Below are 14,586 nucleotides of genomic sequence, written 5' to 3'. Positions count from 1 at the left end.
TCTAATCTATGGCCAAAGGAAAAGAAAATATCTGAAATGTTAAAAGTACCTCAATGTGATGCTCACTACTGAATTGTTTGCAATAGGAAAAATAACAAATATCCTGAATGTCTTCTGTAATGAACTGATTAGATAAAACAAGCCACATACTAGGAATCAGAAACTGGAAGAGCTCTGGACTTCACAGAAACAACATTGGAAGCAAAAAACAAAACAAAACAGAAAACAATTGAACAACGCCAATAATATTACGAAGGAAAAACCTCCAACCCAGCTAAAACATGAATAGAATAAGGACATTTTCAGACACGGTCTCTAAAAAATTACCTCCTCTCTTAATGATTTCTCAAAAAGTTACTAGGGAACGTGCTCCAGAACAAAGAGAGTGTATCAAAGAGTGAAAAAGATGTGAGCAACCTGAACCAGAAAGTCCCAAGGAGCACTCTGAGGAGCGTCCCCTCGAATAGGACCCCCCTTCCCCGGAAGAAAGCCTGTACCAGAGGCAGAAGGAAAGCAGTTCGACTAGCACTGGGTTACTGCCAAAGGGGGCCGGTCCGAGAGCTGGCATCCCCGAGATGCCTGATGGCCCGACAGCCTTTGAACTTCACTAGATTCTTTATCTGTGTTAAGCTTGTTTTAACCACATGGTGGTGAACTTCCCGCTCTCCTCCCCGCTCCACATATTGTGAACCAATACTGGGATCAGCTGATGACATCATTTTACCCAGCAAAAACATTTTGTTTTGACCGACACCTGAAAGGTAGAGATATATATGATAAGCCTAGAATTAAAAAATACAGAGCAGCTTACTACACCCTTCGAGCATATTCCTGTTGATCATCCAGTACGACTACATCTTATATGATGAGAACTGATGTTTCTCAGACTCCCTTATGACCGTGTCCCCTCTGACTTCCCTTAAAATGGCTTTTGTACACTCTTCAAGAAGAGGAATATGAAAGCAGAAAATGACCTGGAGACTCTTTAGATAGCATTCTCAGAGAGCCTTCGTCTAAGTGGAAATAGTGTTTTTTTCTTATACAGCCAAGCTTAAGACCGCTACTCAGTTTTTTTAAAACAATTATCGTCTTTAGGAATATATATATATATATATTTAATGCAATGATAAAACAGTAATTATTACACTAAAATCAGGATATTAATTACTTCTGGGTGATATATACTAAACTCTTTTTGTTGAGATTTATTACTTATTAATATTCTCAGTGACTCTATTTTCTCCAAATTCAATGCAAATGCTATTTTACCAGCATCTTTACTACATTCATTGAATGGCATGAAGGCATCTTTGGTTGACTGTTATGTATTGGTTTCGGGTATACAGCGTAGTGGTTAGACTATTTGGAATTATTTAAAGTAAATACTAGTCATTCACCACTGTGATACACATAAAAATGTTCACATTATTCTTTAAATTATATATATATTTTTCCCATATATTGTTCTACATGTCTGATACATTAGGAAGTTATGAAAAATGTTTTAATATATTTAAAGCATTTGGCTTACAGAACAAGTTCAAGAAAATATCCATCTGAAGTTAGACAAAAACCAATTTCCATTACACTCAAAATTATAAAAAAAACCTGAACTCAAGTTACAAAAAATATAAAATACTTTTTATGGAGATATAGACCAGATCCCCCACCCAACAGATTTACTAAATCTCCCCCTCCATCTGTTCTCATCACTTTTATTAATAGTTAGACTTCATTTTGCCTTCAATATTAAGCAGTAATGCCATCATAAAAAGAGGACATAATAAACGTAATCAAGATAAGCAAAGTTAATTATTCTTCACCCAAAAAGTCAACATGATTTCATAGTCTATTAGGGCACAACAAACTATACTTGGCGACAGAAAGGATGGTACCTGAAAAGAGCACAGTATCAGTACAATAGGGTGAATATTAACGTTTAACTAAAATTTAATGGTGTCCCCGGGTATATTAACAGAAATATTTCCAAACCTCAATCAATAACTGATTTTATTTCAAGTAATAACAGAGCCAAAAAAAATTCTGGCTCAATTAAAAAAACAATTTGATAAGTGTCACTGAATTAATTTTATGGAATTTGATTTACAAAACGAAAAACAACAACTTACTTGCAACAGTATATCTGTTATATTTACCTTGAAGCCCATTGAGGATAGAAGTAATTTCTATGGATTTTATATGAGCTGTTTCAGAGTTCTTGGCATCAGTCAGATCCAGTTTAGATGTCATTTCAGGAGAGGAATTTGTCTGAAATGGTGGTTTTGACAAGCGCCGAAGTTTACAGTTTTTAGGAGAATATTTATCATCTTTGTCTTTTTCTTTGTCTAATTTATTCTAGGTTAAAGAAAAAATATTTCATGTTAGCCATCATTTATCATGACATTTATTAGTAACATTGTTGATACTAACTTTAGTTCCTTAGTTATAAAATATATTATTAAATAACATAAAAATATATGAAAAGCCCCTCAAAAAGAGCAAGAGATGTTTTTCAAAGTTATTTAACAAGCACTGCAGAATGAGCAAAAAGTTTTTGTCTAATATTTACATTTGCATAGTTAAAATAAATTAGCAACCAGACAGCCAAGACTAGCAAGCCTCCATCCACATTGCTAATAATTGGTGTTACAAACTCTTCAAAATTAAATCAAAACAGGCTTAAATATTCACTTAAAAAAGAAGCAATTTCAACCTGGTAGTTTTAAAACCTGAAACTGGGCAGGTGGACCAGGATATCCCACATCTGTGGGTGGATAAGCTGGAAAAACTGGGGAGCGAGATGGACAGTGCAACCCAGGGTCCCAGTGCGGGGAAATAAAGCCTCAAAACATCTGGCTATAAACACCTGTGTGGGTTGTAGCAACAGAATAAACTCCCAGCCTCACAGGAGAGTTCGTTGGAAAGAGCCACAGGGTCCTAGAATATACATAAACCCACCCACCCAGGAATCAGGACCAGAAAGGTCCAATTGGCCACTCTTGGCCAATTTTCAACAATATTGAAAATTGGCCAAGAGTGGAGCAAGCTGCATTGTTCCTTCTAAAACACCTCTCCGACAGACAGCACCACACCAGAGCCAAGTGGGTTGCCCAGCCCTGGCAATTACCTAAGACTCCACCCTTTATAACATAACAGGTATGCTGAGACAAGAAATACGGCCCAAATGAAAGAACAGATCAAAACTCCAGAAAAAGAACTAAGTGACAAGGAGATAGCCAACATATGAGATACAGAGTTCAAAACACTGGTAGTCAGGATGCTCATGTAAATGATCAAGTATGGTCGCAAAATAGAGGAAGAAGTTAAGGCTACTATGCAAAGTGAAATAAAGAAAAAATATACAGGGAACCAAGAGTGAAGGGAAGAAAACCGGGATTCAAGTCAATGATTTGGAACAGAAGGAAGAAATAAACATTCAACTGTAACAGAATGTAGAAATGAGAATTCAAAAAAAATGAGGACTAAGGAACCCCGGGACAGCTTTAAATGTTCCAACATCCAAATCATAAGGTGCCAGAAGAAGAGGAAGCACAAGAAATGGAAACGTTATTTGAAAACATAACAAAGGAGAACTTCCCCAACCTCACAAAGGAAACAGACTTCCAGGAAATTCAGGAAGCTCAGAGATTTCCAAAGTAATGGGACCCAAGGAAGCACAGACCAAGGCACATCATAATTACATTACTCAAGATTAAAGATAAGGAGAGAATCTCAAAAGCAGCAAGAGAAAAGGAGACAGTTACCTACAGAGGAGTTCCCATAAGACTATCAGCTGATTTCTCAAAAGAAACCTTGCAGGCACGAAGGAGCTGGAAAGGAGTTTTTGAAGTCATAAAAGGCAAGGACCTACATCCAAGATCACTATATCCAACAAAGCTATCATTGAGAATGGAAGGGCAGATAAAGTGCTTTCCAGCTAAGGTCAAGTTAAAGGAGTTCTTCCTCACCAAGCCATTATTATATGAAATATTAAAGGGACTTATCAAAGATCAAAAACATGAATAGTAAAATGGTAACGAACTCAAAACTATCAACAACTGAACCTAAACAAAAACAACTAGAACAGGAGCAGAACCACAGATATGGAGATCACATGGAAGGTTATCAGTGGGGAGGGGTAGGAGGAAGAATGGGGGGGGGGGGAGGTACAAGGAATAAGGAGCATAATTGGTAGGTACAAAATAGACAGGGGGAGATTAAGAATAGTATAGGAAATGGAGAAGCCAAAGAACATATATATACATCCCATGGACATGAATTTAAGGAGGGAGGGGAATGCTGGTGGGAAGGAGGGTGCAAGGCAGAGGGGAATAAAGGGGAGACAGTAATGGGACAACTGTAATAGCATAATCAATAGAATATACTTTAAAATAAAAGTTATAATAGAGAGAAAAATAAGCACTTACCTTTATTTTCTTCCGATGTTTTATCTTTGGCACATTTTTATCAGCAGGCCTTACTATTTTATCTGCTTTAATCCATTCATCATATCTAAAATTAAAGGAAATGAATATAAATAAGCAAAATACACACCCCAGAAATACTTACGCCGTATCAAAGTGAAACTCATGAAGAGAGTGACAACACTTTAGAACTGGAAATGACCCTGGAGACCATTTAGTTCAACTTCCTGGTTTGATGCACAAAGCTGCCAAGGACCAAAGAGACAGATGAAGTGACTTGCCCGAGGGCACAGTGTCAGCTAGAAGCTAAGGTAATATGCTCCAGTTTGAAATGACATTTGTATGCCAGAGAGCACTGTATAATAACGTATGGATAATGCAAAATCGTCTAGGAAAAATATCTAGGAGATATTTTTTTTCTAAATATCATCTAGAAAAAAACGGCTAGGAAAGCACTGCTCTGCCAGGGTTTTCAGCGTTCTGAAATGCTCCCTGCACGCAGGGATTTCAGACAGCCGAAAGTCCAGCTGCAGCAGCCTCTCTCCTCAGTGCTGCTGCCCGCACGGTTTTACAGGATGCAAATCACTGCCGACTGCAATAAAGCTTTTGTTTAAAGCAAAAAAGGGGCAGTTCACTTTTGTAAAACTCAGCTAGAAAGAAGAAACATTAGGAACAAATTAACCTCCCTAATAAATTCAATTAAGAAAGAACAAATTAACCACACTTTACATTCAAAAGTTACATACATTATTGTGGAAAATGGAAAACTCACTGGCATTTTTTAACTCCACAACATGATCAACTAAAAATGAGCTTTTAAATGAAAATATCCTCATTATAGATGTACTAAATGAAGTAATAGAGGCCCTAAGTCAGTACGAAAATTACTTGGGCTATTACTTGACTAATAAAATACATTACATTCTTGCTCTAGATTGTACCTAGAAAGTATGTGTAATGACTCCTGGGCAGAGTTAGCCACACCACTGGCTGCAGGAAAGCTCAGGGCTCAGCCGCACCAGGGGAGTGTCTATATCTGCTGGGAGCTGTTGAGGCCACAGCGATAGAGAGTGAGAAAGGAATGGAATGAGTTCCAGGAAAGTCCTTACATTCCCTACAACTAGGTATGTGGCTCTGGTCAAGTCATTCTCAAATATCAGTTTTTTATGTCTAATGTAAAACTGCATTAAAAAATATATAAAAATAAGACTGCATACCACATATGGTTTTTTCGGGATCAAGTATTTGGTAAGTACTCTAAGAAGTTTTAAAGCAAATATTTTTCTTCTAACTAAACACTCCTTTTGGTACTTATCCTGGCACCGTAGCACCTACTTGTATATGTGCAGTATTTTTAACTTTCCCATTAATACTGAAAATTGCATCATTCTTGAGAAGAAAGCAATCTCGTTCCTTCCAAAATTGTAGTGGTAGAGAACAAAGAAAAATATCTCCACTCTCTGCAAAGTTGAATGTGAATTCCTAAAAGTTCCTCTTATTTTAATGTAGTTGTACTTTCTTTAAAAGAAAACAAAACAAGTTTTTATTTTCTTAGGGTTTTTTTTTTAACCTTTCTTAACCAGATTATCTGCTATGTAGAGTTTTACAATATCAGACATTTTTACTACCAAGAATACTACTTAATTCAGCTTGGTTTTTGACATGAATTGTATTTCAAATTAGGGTAGAATTAGGGTAGCTTTCAGTTTAAAGCTACCCCCATGACTGCCCTTGCCAGGCAGCACACATCACCCTGCTGCGCCAACATTGTGGGTTCAATCCCTGGTAAGGACACATACAAGAATCAACTCGTGAATACAGAAACAAGTAGAACAAAGCAATGTTTCTCTTTCTCTCCCCCATTTCCTCTCTCTAAAATCAATTTTTAAAAAAGACTACCACCATAATATACACTTCTGCATTTTATACAGGGCATGAAACACATCAAACAAGCAAAAAACAGTTATTGCCTCCATAGTTAAAATGTTCACTGGGATGAAGGAAGACTTCTCTGACTCAGAGATAACGCACACTGCTTACATTCTCTTAGGAACAAGGCAGAAGGAACACACACATAAATGAAATAACAGCTACTGGGGATGGTACAGGCCAATACCCACCGCCTAAGTTACACCAACCAGTGCACACATGCTGTGTGGTAAGATTAAACAAGATCTCTCAGATCTTGTTTTTCTGAGAGAGAGGCTTTATGGAGCCACACACCAGCCAGGAAATGACCAGGTCCTGGGGCATCCGTCTAGACCAGCAGCGGCAGGGCTGGATGGAGAAGACAACAAGCCCACCGTCCTGGGGCCGATGGGGCTCTTCTATACAATGAGTTGGGGAGGGCAAATGTAAGTTGTCTTGGACGAGTTTACATCGGCTAAAGATAAAGGAGATGGAGTAAGATGAAGTGGAGCTAGTTCTGGAACTGGTTTATGTAGCGTGGAAGAAAAGAGCTGGCTGCCCAAGCGGGACGTGGTGGCGCCTGGTGGTCAACTATTCCATTATGCTCCCTAGGATGCTCATCATGGAAGTGGCGACTGGAAGTTAACTCAAGGTTCCAACACAAATTCAGGGGTATAAGCTGTCTTTTTGGGGTTTTGCCCACAGTTGTTAACTGATTAACTTTCTACCTCTGTCCTGCTGTAATTTAATTTAGGACATTCTCAGAATGTTCTCCTTATCAGTAACCAATTCTCCTCTACCCAATCATAAAGTAAGGGTGTTATGAGAGGACTGGTCATTTGAAGAACTAGTGAGTACAACTGTATGTGGAAAGAGTGCTGGACTACACAGAAAACAAAAAAGAAAACTTCTGGAATTACACGAAACAAGCTATGTACACTTCTAAAATATTTGAATAGTAGTAATCAAATACTACGGCCTTACTATTCTGGCTAAAATTTTTGCTTTAACATTGCACAATATTCTGTATGGTTTTAGGTGATTCCCTGAAAAATTCTTTAGATGTTTCCTATTGGAGTAATTACGTGGTAACTTATGGTTCTATAAATACTAGCTAATATTATGATTCATTCCTTCCTTTCTTTTCTTTCTTTCTTTTCTTTTCTCTCTCTCTCCCCCTTCCTTTATTTTTGCTATTTGATTTAAATGACTTTAATTTCAAATTATGGTGAAAGAATGAACTAAAAAGCAGGAATGGAGAAAAAAAGGTGAGAAAAGGAAGAAATATAAAAGAAATAAGAAAGGGCAAAAGAGAAAGACCGATGATTTTTTGATTAGTTGGCTTCTCAGTACTTTTTGTTAGTTTGTTGAGATATTCCTGTGTTCTAACAGTATCCTTTTAAGACTTTTTCTTTTCTGAGTCAGATTTATGCTTTTTTTTTAAAGATTTTATTTATTTATTTTTAGAGAGTGAGAGAGAGAGAGAGAGAGAGAGAGAGAGAGAGAGAGAGAGAGAAAGAAACATCAATGTGCGGTTGCTGGGGGTCATGGCCTGCAACCCAGGCATGTGCCCTGACTGGGAATCGAACCTGAGATGCCTGGTTCGCAGCCCACACTCAATCCACTGAGCTACGCCAGCCAGGGCAGATTTATGCTCTTTTTAAATAAAATGAATAATAGCTTTTGGAACTAGGACCATGCCTTAAAAATCAGTCAGTGAGTTCTTTTCACACATTAGGAAACTCAATCCAGTCCTGCCGACCAGAGTGGCTCAGTTGGTTGAACATAAATCCGCAAAGCGAAAGGTTGCCAGTTCAATTCCGGTCAGGGAACATGCCTGGGCTGTGGGCCTGGTCCCCACTTGGGGGGCACATGCAAGAGGCAACCAACTGATGCCTCTCTAACATGTCAATGTTTCTCTCCCTCTCTTTCTCTCTCCCTCCTCTTCACTCTAAAAATAAATAAATAAATATTTTTTTTTTACAAAGAAACTCAATCCATGGAGGCAAATTGACCTTGCAAACTATAGGTTTGTCAGAAAGCACCACGTGGAGAGTTAGAGCAGAGGAAATGGACTGCCTGTTACAACTGTGCGATACCAGGAAGATGAAGCAGCAACTGAAAACACCTCATTAAAAACGCACAGTATGAACCAAACCACGAAGAGGGAGAAGGGGTAAAAACAATGTGTGAGAACTTTGGTGAAGGGAGCTTTTCAAACTTCAAATGCCCTTAGCAAACAGAGGTTGAGACCACTGATAACAAATATTTCAAAACTTAATGAGGTTCTAAACAGCACTTTAGTTGCCTGATTAAATCTTAACCAGGGTAAAAAAAAAAAAGGTGATCAGAAAATAAACCAACACTATAACTGACATTATATTTTAAAAACAGGAAATGTTCCTTCCCTTTTATGTAATTACATAGAGTGTTATTCAAGTGTTCTTTCTGTATTCTTTACAGAACACTTTTAAAGAACAGGAGGGAGAGAAATATAAATTCAGGTGTGAAAAAAAAAACAGGTACAAAAAATAATATTTCCTACAGACACTAAATTATGTAAGAAAGGGCTAGGCCAATTTAGTTTTGATTTTACTACTGTCAGTTAATTTAAATAAAGGAGGCAAAATTAGTGGGTCAAGATCTCTGATTCCCTATCAAAAACCTAAAGTAAAGACTTTAATGAAGAAAACTGAGTTCAGAACTGCAAGAAAAAGCTGCAGTTGATCTTGTTTATTCTTTATAAACTTGAACTTTTTATACAGTATATTTAATACATATTAAAAAGAGACTGCAGACTACAATAAATTAATTTTTGGCATAATATATAAGAAAGTAGTTAATGAAGATAGGATAAACTTAGCTCAAAATTCTTGACTATCATTAAAATGGAAATTACTGGGAAGGAACAAAGAGCAGCAAACTGCAGCTAAGAAACAGAAGACCATAAAATTTCTCAGTTTTTCCTAAGGGTACCATCCGTTCATCCCTCTAAATACATTCTTAAAGAACACAAGAATCTTGCCCTGGCAGGGTGGCTCCGTTGGCTGGAGTGTTGTCCACACACCAAAAAGATGGCGGGTTCGATCCCTGGTCAGGGCATATACGGGAGGCAGCCAATAGAAGTTTCTCTCTCACATCCACATCCATCTGCCTTCGCTCACTGATTTTTTATCCTTAAAATCAGTCAACACATCCTTGGGTGAGAATTTAAAAAATACAAGAATCTTCATAACTAAGTCAAATGCAGATTTCTTGGTTTTACAATGCTTCTAAGTCCTTTCTTCAGACATCCCCAAATACATGGCACACTGTCCTCCCCTCAGCTGCAATGGGCACCCCCGCACACGGGCTGTCCAGTGTTTCTGACCCTGCTTTAAACACCACAGATGGAATCCAGACCTTAGTGTGCATATTTTGATGCGATCTCTCACTGCCTGGGAAGAACGCTATGTAAGAGCTATTTAGGGAAATAGGTCCCCAGAGAGTCCCCCTGACTGTTAAACACCTAGATTCCTCTCCAAGGACAGCAGGCCTGTTGCTGTCAGCTCTCTTGTTTCGTGACCATGTAAGTTTGAGAACTAGGGAAAAAATTTAAACCAAGTGGTTGGCCTATAAACAAAATGATTTGCAATTTTAGATCCAAGCAACAGAGTTTTATGAGAATATCTGGGAAAACACAGGTAGTTTGGGTTATTGATATAAGCTATCCTGCCTTTACTGGACTTTACCTTCAGAAATTATGATCAAAAGAGAGCAATTGGTTCTTCATAATAAAACATAGTTTGCCAGGAAAAGAGGATTACTAAATTAATTTAAAAACAAAGAACAACATATATCGAGACACATATTAAAAACAAATACTGAGAAAGTTAAGTCTGTTAGTGATCAGACATTACTTTTTAAATTTGATTATCAATAAATTCATTGTAATTAACGCACAGGATCTAGACAAGTATTTTACCTGATATTTAACTAAAGTACTAAGAAAAATAGTTTCAAACATATACATGACTGATATGAGAATATTTTTGCTAAGATCATCTAACTAATGAAACAAACATGAAAAAAAAAAAGATGTACAAGCAACTCATTGAACTTCCAGAGCCTGCCCCCTGACCAATGTGAGATGAAGGAGCTGCAACAGAGGGCCCTGAAATGAGAAATTCTGTGAATTCAAGACCAGAAGTACGTCCAAGGTCAGACTCACCCGACACACACGTGTGAGGTCCCTAGTACATGATGGGCTCTGCCCAGGGCTCTGGGTGCTCGGCACGAATGCACAGCAGCCCCCGCCCATGGGGAGCTTACAATCATGCAAAGACAACACTAAAAGGTAATTACAAAAGGCACGATACAAACCTTCCGAACCTTCTGAAAGAAGCCACATAAAAATTTGAATTTTAAAAATGTGATGAATTAAAATATTTATACAAAACTAGAAGAAACCATTCAGAGACCCCGTAACATACTTGCTCTCACCAGAGAAAAATAAAATTCAAAAAAGAAAATAATTTTTGTTTGGATATGTTGGCAAATTACCCAAGGAACCACTAAGCAGTAATAAAAATGGAAAAGAATGCTAGTCAATCAGATACAAGACTCAATTGAGATTTTGGTTCTTCTTAAACCCAACTAAATCATTTCCAAAGAATTATCATCAACATACATTAATATATACCCAAAAGACATAATCTTAGTGATTAAAAAGTAATTACAAGCAGAATAAAGATATTTTTAAATAATTTCATAAGCAAAACCAAACTGACATAATACTAAAATAATTACTATCTGAAATATGCATATATTATAGAAGATAAAATCTAATAACTATTAAGTAAAATATTTAAATAACTTGTATTTTGTTTTCTGTAATGGACAGACTCAGTAACTGCTGAGCAATGCGTATTTTATATCTTGCTTACCCAAACACAAACAGTTAAGATATGTCAATACAACTAAGCTTTTAAAAACCTCACATCTAAAGTGGAAATTTACACTATCTTTGCAAGGCAAGGAAGTTTCCTCCCTTAATTAAGAAACTATAGAATCCCTCACAGGTGTAGCTCAGTTGGTTGAGCGTCCCACAAAGCCAAAGGTCACCAGTTTAACTCCCAGTCAGGGCACATGCCTGGGGTTCGAGCTGGTCCCCCTCTGGGGTGACACAAGAGCTAACTGATCGATGTTTCTCTCCCTCTCTTTCTCCTTCCCTTCCCTTATCTCCAAAAATAAATAAAATATTTAAAAATAAACTATGGGGGAAAAAGTATGACACTGTATAGAAAAAGACCAAGTCATGATGAAAAAAGTACTAGCTATAAATAATAAACTTTACAAGCAATTTTATTGATACTTATCTACTTGCTGAAGTTTTCCATAATAATCTCAATTTACACATATATTTTTAATCTGAGAGAATAGCTAAAGCAAAATTTATGAAGGCACGCTGAACAGAATCTAATGCTTTTAGTAATAATTTAGTAGTAATTTAATACTTAAGATATAACAAAAGAAAAAGTATTATTGAAAAACTAAAATTCTAGGCATGCTATTAACATTTCATATTCCTACTTCATGTAACACTGTTAAATCCACAAAGACACAGGAATGGTGTTCATCATAATAAAGAGAGTAACAGCATAATGACAGAAACATGAATATTATAGCATAATTTAGGATTTGACACAACCACCCCAGGAGAATTGTACATTAATTATATCAACCGGTTTTCCTAGAGCATTTAATTCTGTAAAATGAAACAAAGGTAGTACAGGTCTTCAGGTAGAGGTAATATGTAGTGTGAAGAACAATTACAGAGCGTTGTACCAGGTTTTATTTATAAAGACCACTGCAACTGCTTAGCAACTGTGACACTCACTGTATTTTGTGACTCAGATTACTGGCTTTTAAAAGCAGCCAAGCCCTGGCCACGTGGCTCGGGTGGAATGTTGTCCTGTGCATCAAAGGGATGCAGGTTTGATCCTTAGTCAGGGCACATATCTAGGCTGTGGGTTCGATCCCCAGTCAAGGCAGGTACAAGAGGCAGCCGATTAATGTTCCTTTCTCACATTCATGTGTCTGTCTCTTACCCACTTGCTCTCTCTCTCATTATTCATCCTTTATCACAAAGAAAATGTTTTTCACTTGCACTGAAAAACCAGTCAACTCAAAAGTCATTTTTTAAGTAAAAATTACTTTGTGTTCAAATTACTCTCACCTTAAGGACTGTCTGATACAAAGCATCTCGCATGCAGCAAAAGAACTTTTCATAGCCTTTTGACGGCCATGGTACTTTTCTATTTTAATATATTTTATGTCATAAGCGTAAGTGACTAGGCTAGGAGGCTAATACAGGGTCTGCAGAGGTGAGGGAGGAGAAGGCCACTATGAGGTAGCAGGGGCAGAAGAATGGCACATGGGGAGTGTGCCAAGGGAACAGGAAGGGCTGGTGACAAGGCCAGGGCAATGTTCCCTTTCTACCCCTAGAATGAGTTCACACGTTCGTACTTACTGGGAAATTAAAGTCAACTGGTCCTCACTTAAAATTCTTTAACTTTCACCCTACAGAAATAAAGCAGACAATTCCCTAGATCTCCTCACTTTCCTTTCTATCATTACCAGAACAATTACTTCAGAGCCCACGCACAGAACATATTTGTACTCTTTAATTAATATTTCTAAATCCAACAGCATATACAATAAAAGTATGGCAGGGATCAGATTACATGGAGGTAAAGGAAAAAAGGAAGAAGGTCCATGTACTGGAGAAGGGAGAAATTAAGCTTAAAATTAAGTGACAAAATTGTTTAAGGGGACAAAAAGAGACAAAGGGGAAGGTAAGTCACAGGACATGAGTATTTCCGATCAGATCTACTCCAGTCTCTCATTTTCAACCCCATTTTGGCGCTAATCAGGAGATAGGCCCTGTGTATGACCCAAAGAGGTCATTAAAAAGAACTGACTACCACAATCACATATAAAAATTACCTCAAAATGGATCAAAAACTTAGGCATTAGAGCTAAAACTATAAAATTCTTAGAAGAAAACATGGGGGAAATTTTCATAACACTGGATCTAGTGATGTTTTCTAGGATACAACACCAAAAATACAAGCAATAAAAAAAAAATAAATCAGACCTTATGAAAATTAACCATGTTTCTATATCAAAAGACACTATCAAGAGAATGAAAACACAATTCTGTGAGTTCACAGAATGAGAGGGAATATTTTCAGATCATATATCTGATAAGGGATTAATACACTGCATATATGAAGAAATGCCTAAAACGCAACAACAAAACCCAAGCAATTCAAAACTAGGCAAAGGCTTCAAGAGACATTTCCCCAAGAAGATACACAAATAGCCAGTAAGTAGTACGACATGAAAAGATGCTCAACATCACTAGTTATGAGGGAAATGCTAAACAAAAGCACAAGGAGACACCCACTAGGTTAGCTATAATAAACATTTTTTAAAAACAAAAAATAAATGTTGGTGAGGATATAGAGAAAATGGAACCCTAATACGTTGCTGGTAAGAATGGAGAATGGTGTGTAGTGTCTCTAGAAAACAGTTTGACAGGCCCCCAGAAAATTAAGAGTTACCCTATATAACAGAACCTAAAAGGCTCCAGTGAGAGCCAGGCCACATCTGTCCCGATCCATTTAGTCTCTGTATCCTTCTTATTTGGATTTTAATCTCTGCTCTACTCCCATTCTATTGCCAGGAGGTCCAATTTAGTTCAATATTCACTCACTAGTTATCATATCCTAGGCACGTACTGTTCTACATACGGTAAGGGATATTAATGGAGGGAATATGGAACTGGGACTTCCCCCCTATGTTTTAAAATTAAATGTACTTTCATAATGTGAAGTAATGTAGAAAGCTTGAACACTGAAAAAAAATTTACCCACAGTCCTACGTGGAAGTTATATTCCAGGAACTCAAATCCCTTTGGCTCCAAAATGTAATTTAGAAAAATTCAGTATCAGGAAATCAGTTCAAATTAGGACCAGAAAAATAGGCAAAGAACATAACAGAAGTTAAAAAGGAGGGAATAATTAGAGGGGAGAAAACACACAAAGACAAACAGAAAAAGACAAATGATAGGACAAGTGATTAATGGTTCCTTAATTTTGAGACAGGTATAAAAGAAAAATAAACAAGAAAAACAGTTGCAACTGTTTTTACAGTGACAGATGTTAATTAGACTTATTGTGATCCTTTCACCAACAAATATAAAATAATT

The 14,586-nt window shown here is 37.1% G+C and overlaps 1 protein-coding gene across 5 annotated transcripts in view; it reads right to left on the bottom strand.

The window, feature by feature from the left end:
• ARID4B (AT-rich interaction domain 4B) overlaps nt 1-14,586 on the bottom strand; it is a 138,513-nt gene that overhangs the window by 14,892 nt on the left and 109,035 nt on the right. For all 5 annotated transcript variants that reach the window (XR_006788091.1, XM_045860247.1, XM_045860266.1 and 2 more), the window contains 2 exons: nt 4,428-4,512; nt 2,157-2,355 (listed from right to left, as the gene is read on the bottom strand). Coding sequence is in view for 4 of the 5 variants with exons in the window: in XM_045860247.1 (XP_045716203.1) it covers nt 2,157-2,355; nt 4,428-4,512 (284 nt within the window). In the remaining variant the exon portion in view is untranslated. The remainder of the gene's footprint in view (nt 1-2,156; nt 2,356-4,427; nt 4,513-14,586) is intronic.

This window comes from Phyllostomus hastatus, unplaced genomic scaffold (assembly GCF_019186645.2).
Source record: "Phyllostomus hastatus isolate PE091 unplaced genomic scaffold, TTU_PhHast_1.1 phas_contig_148, whole genome shotgun sequence".
Taxonomy (NCBI): Eukaryota; Metazoa; Chordata; class Mammalia; order Chiroptera; family Phyllostomidae; genus Phyllostomus; species Phyllostomus hastatus.
This window is presented reverse-complemented; position numbering and strand designations above follow the sequence as displayed.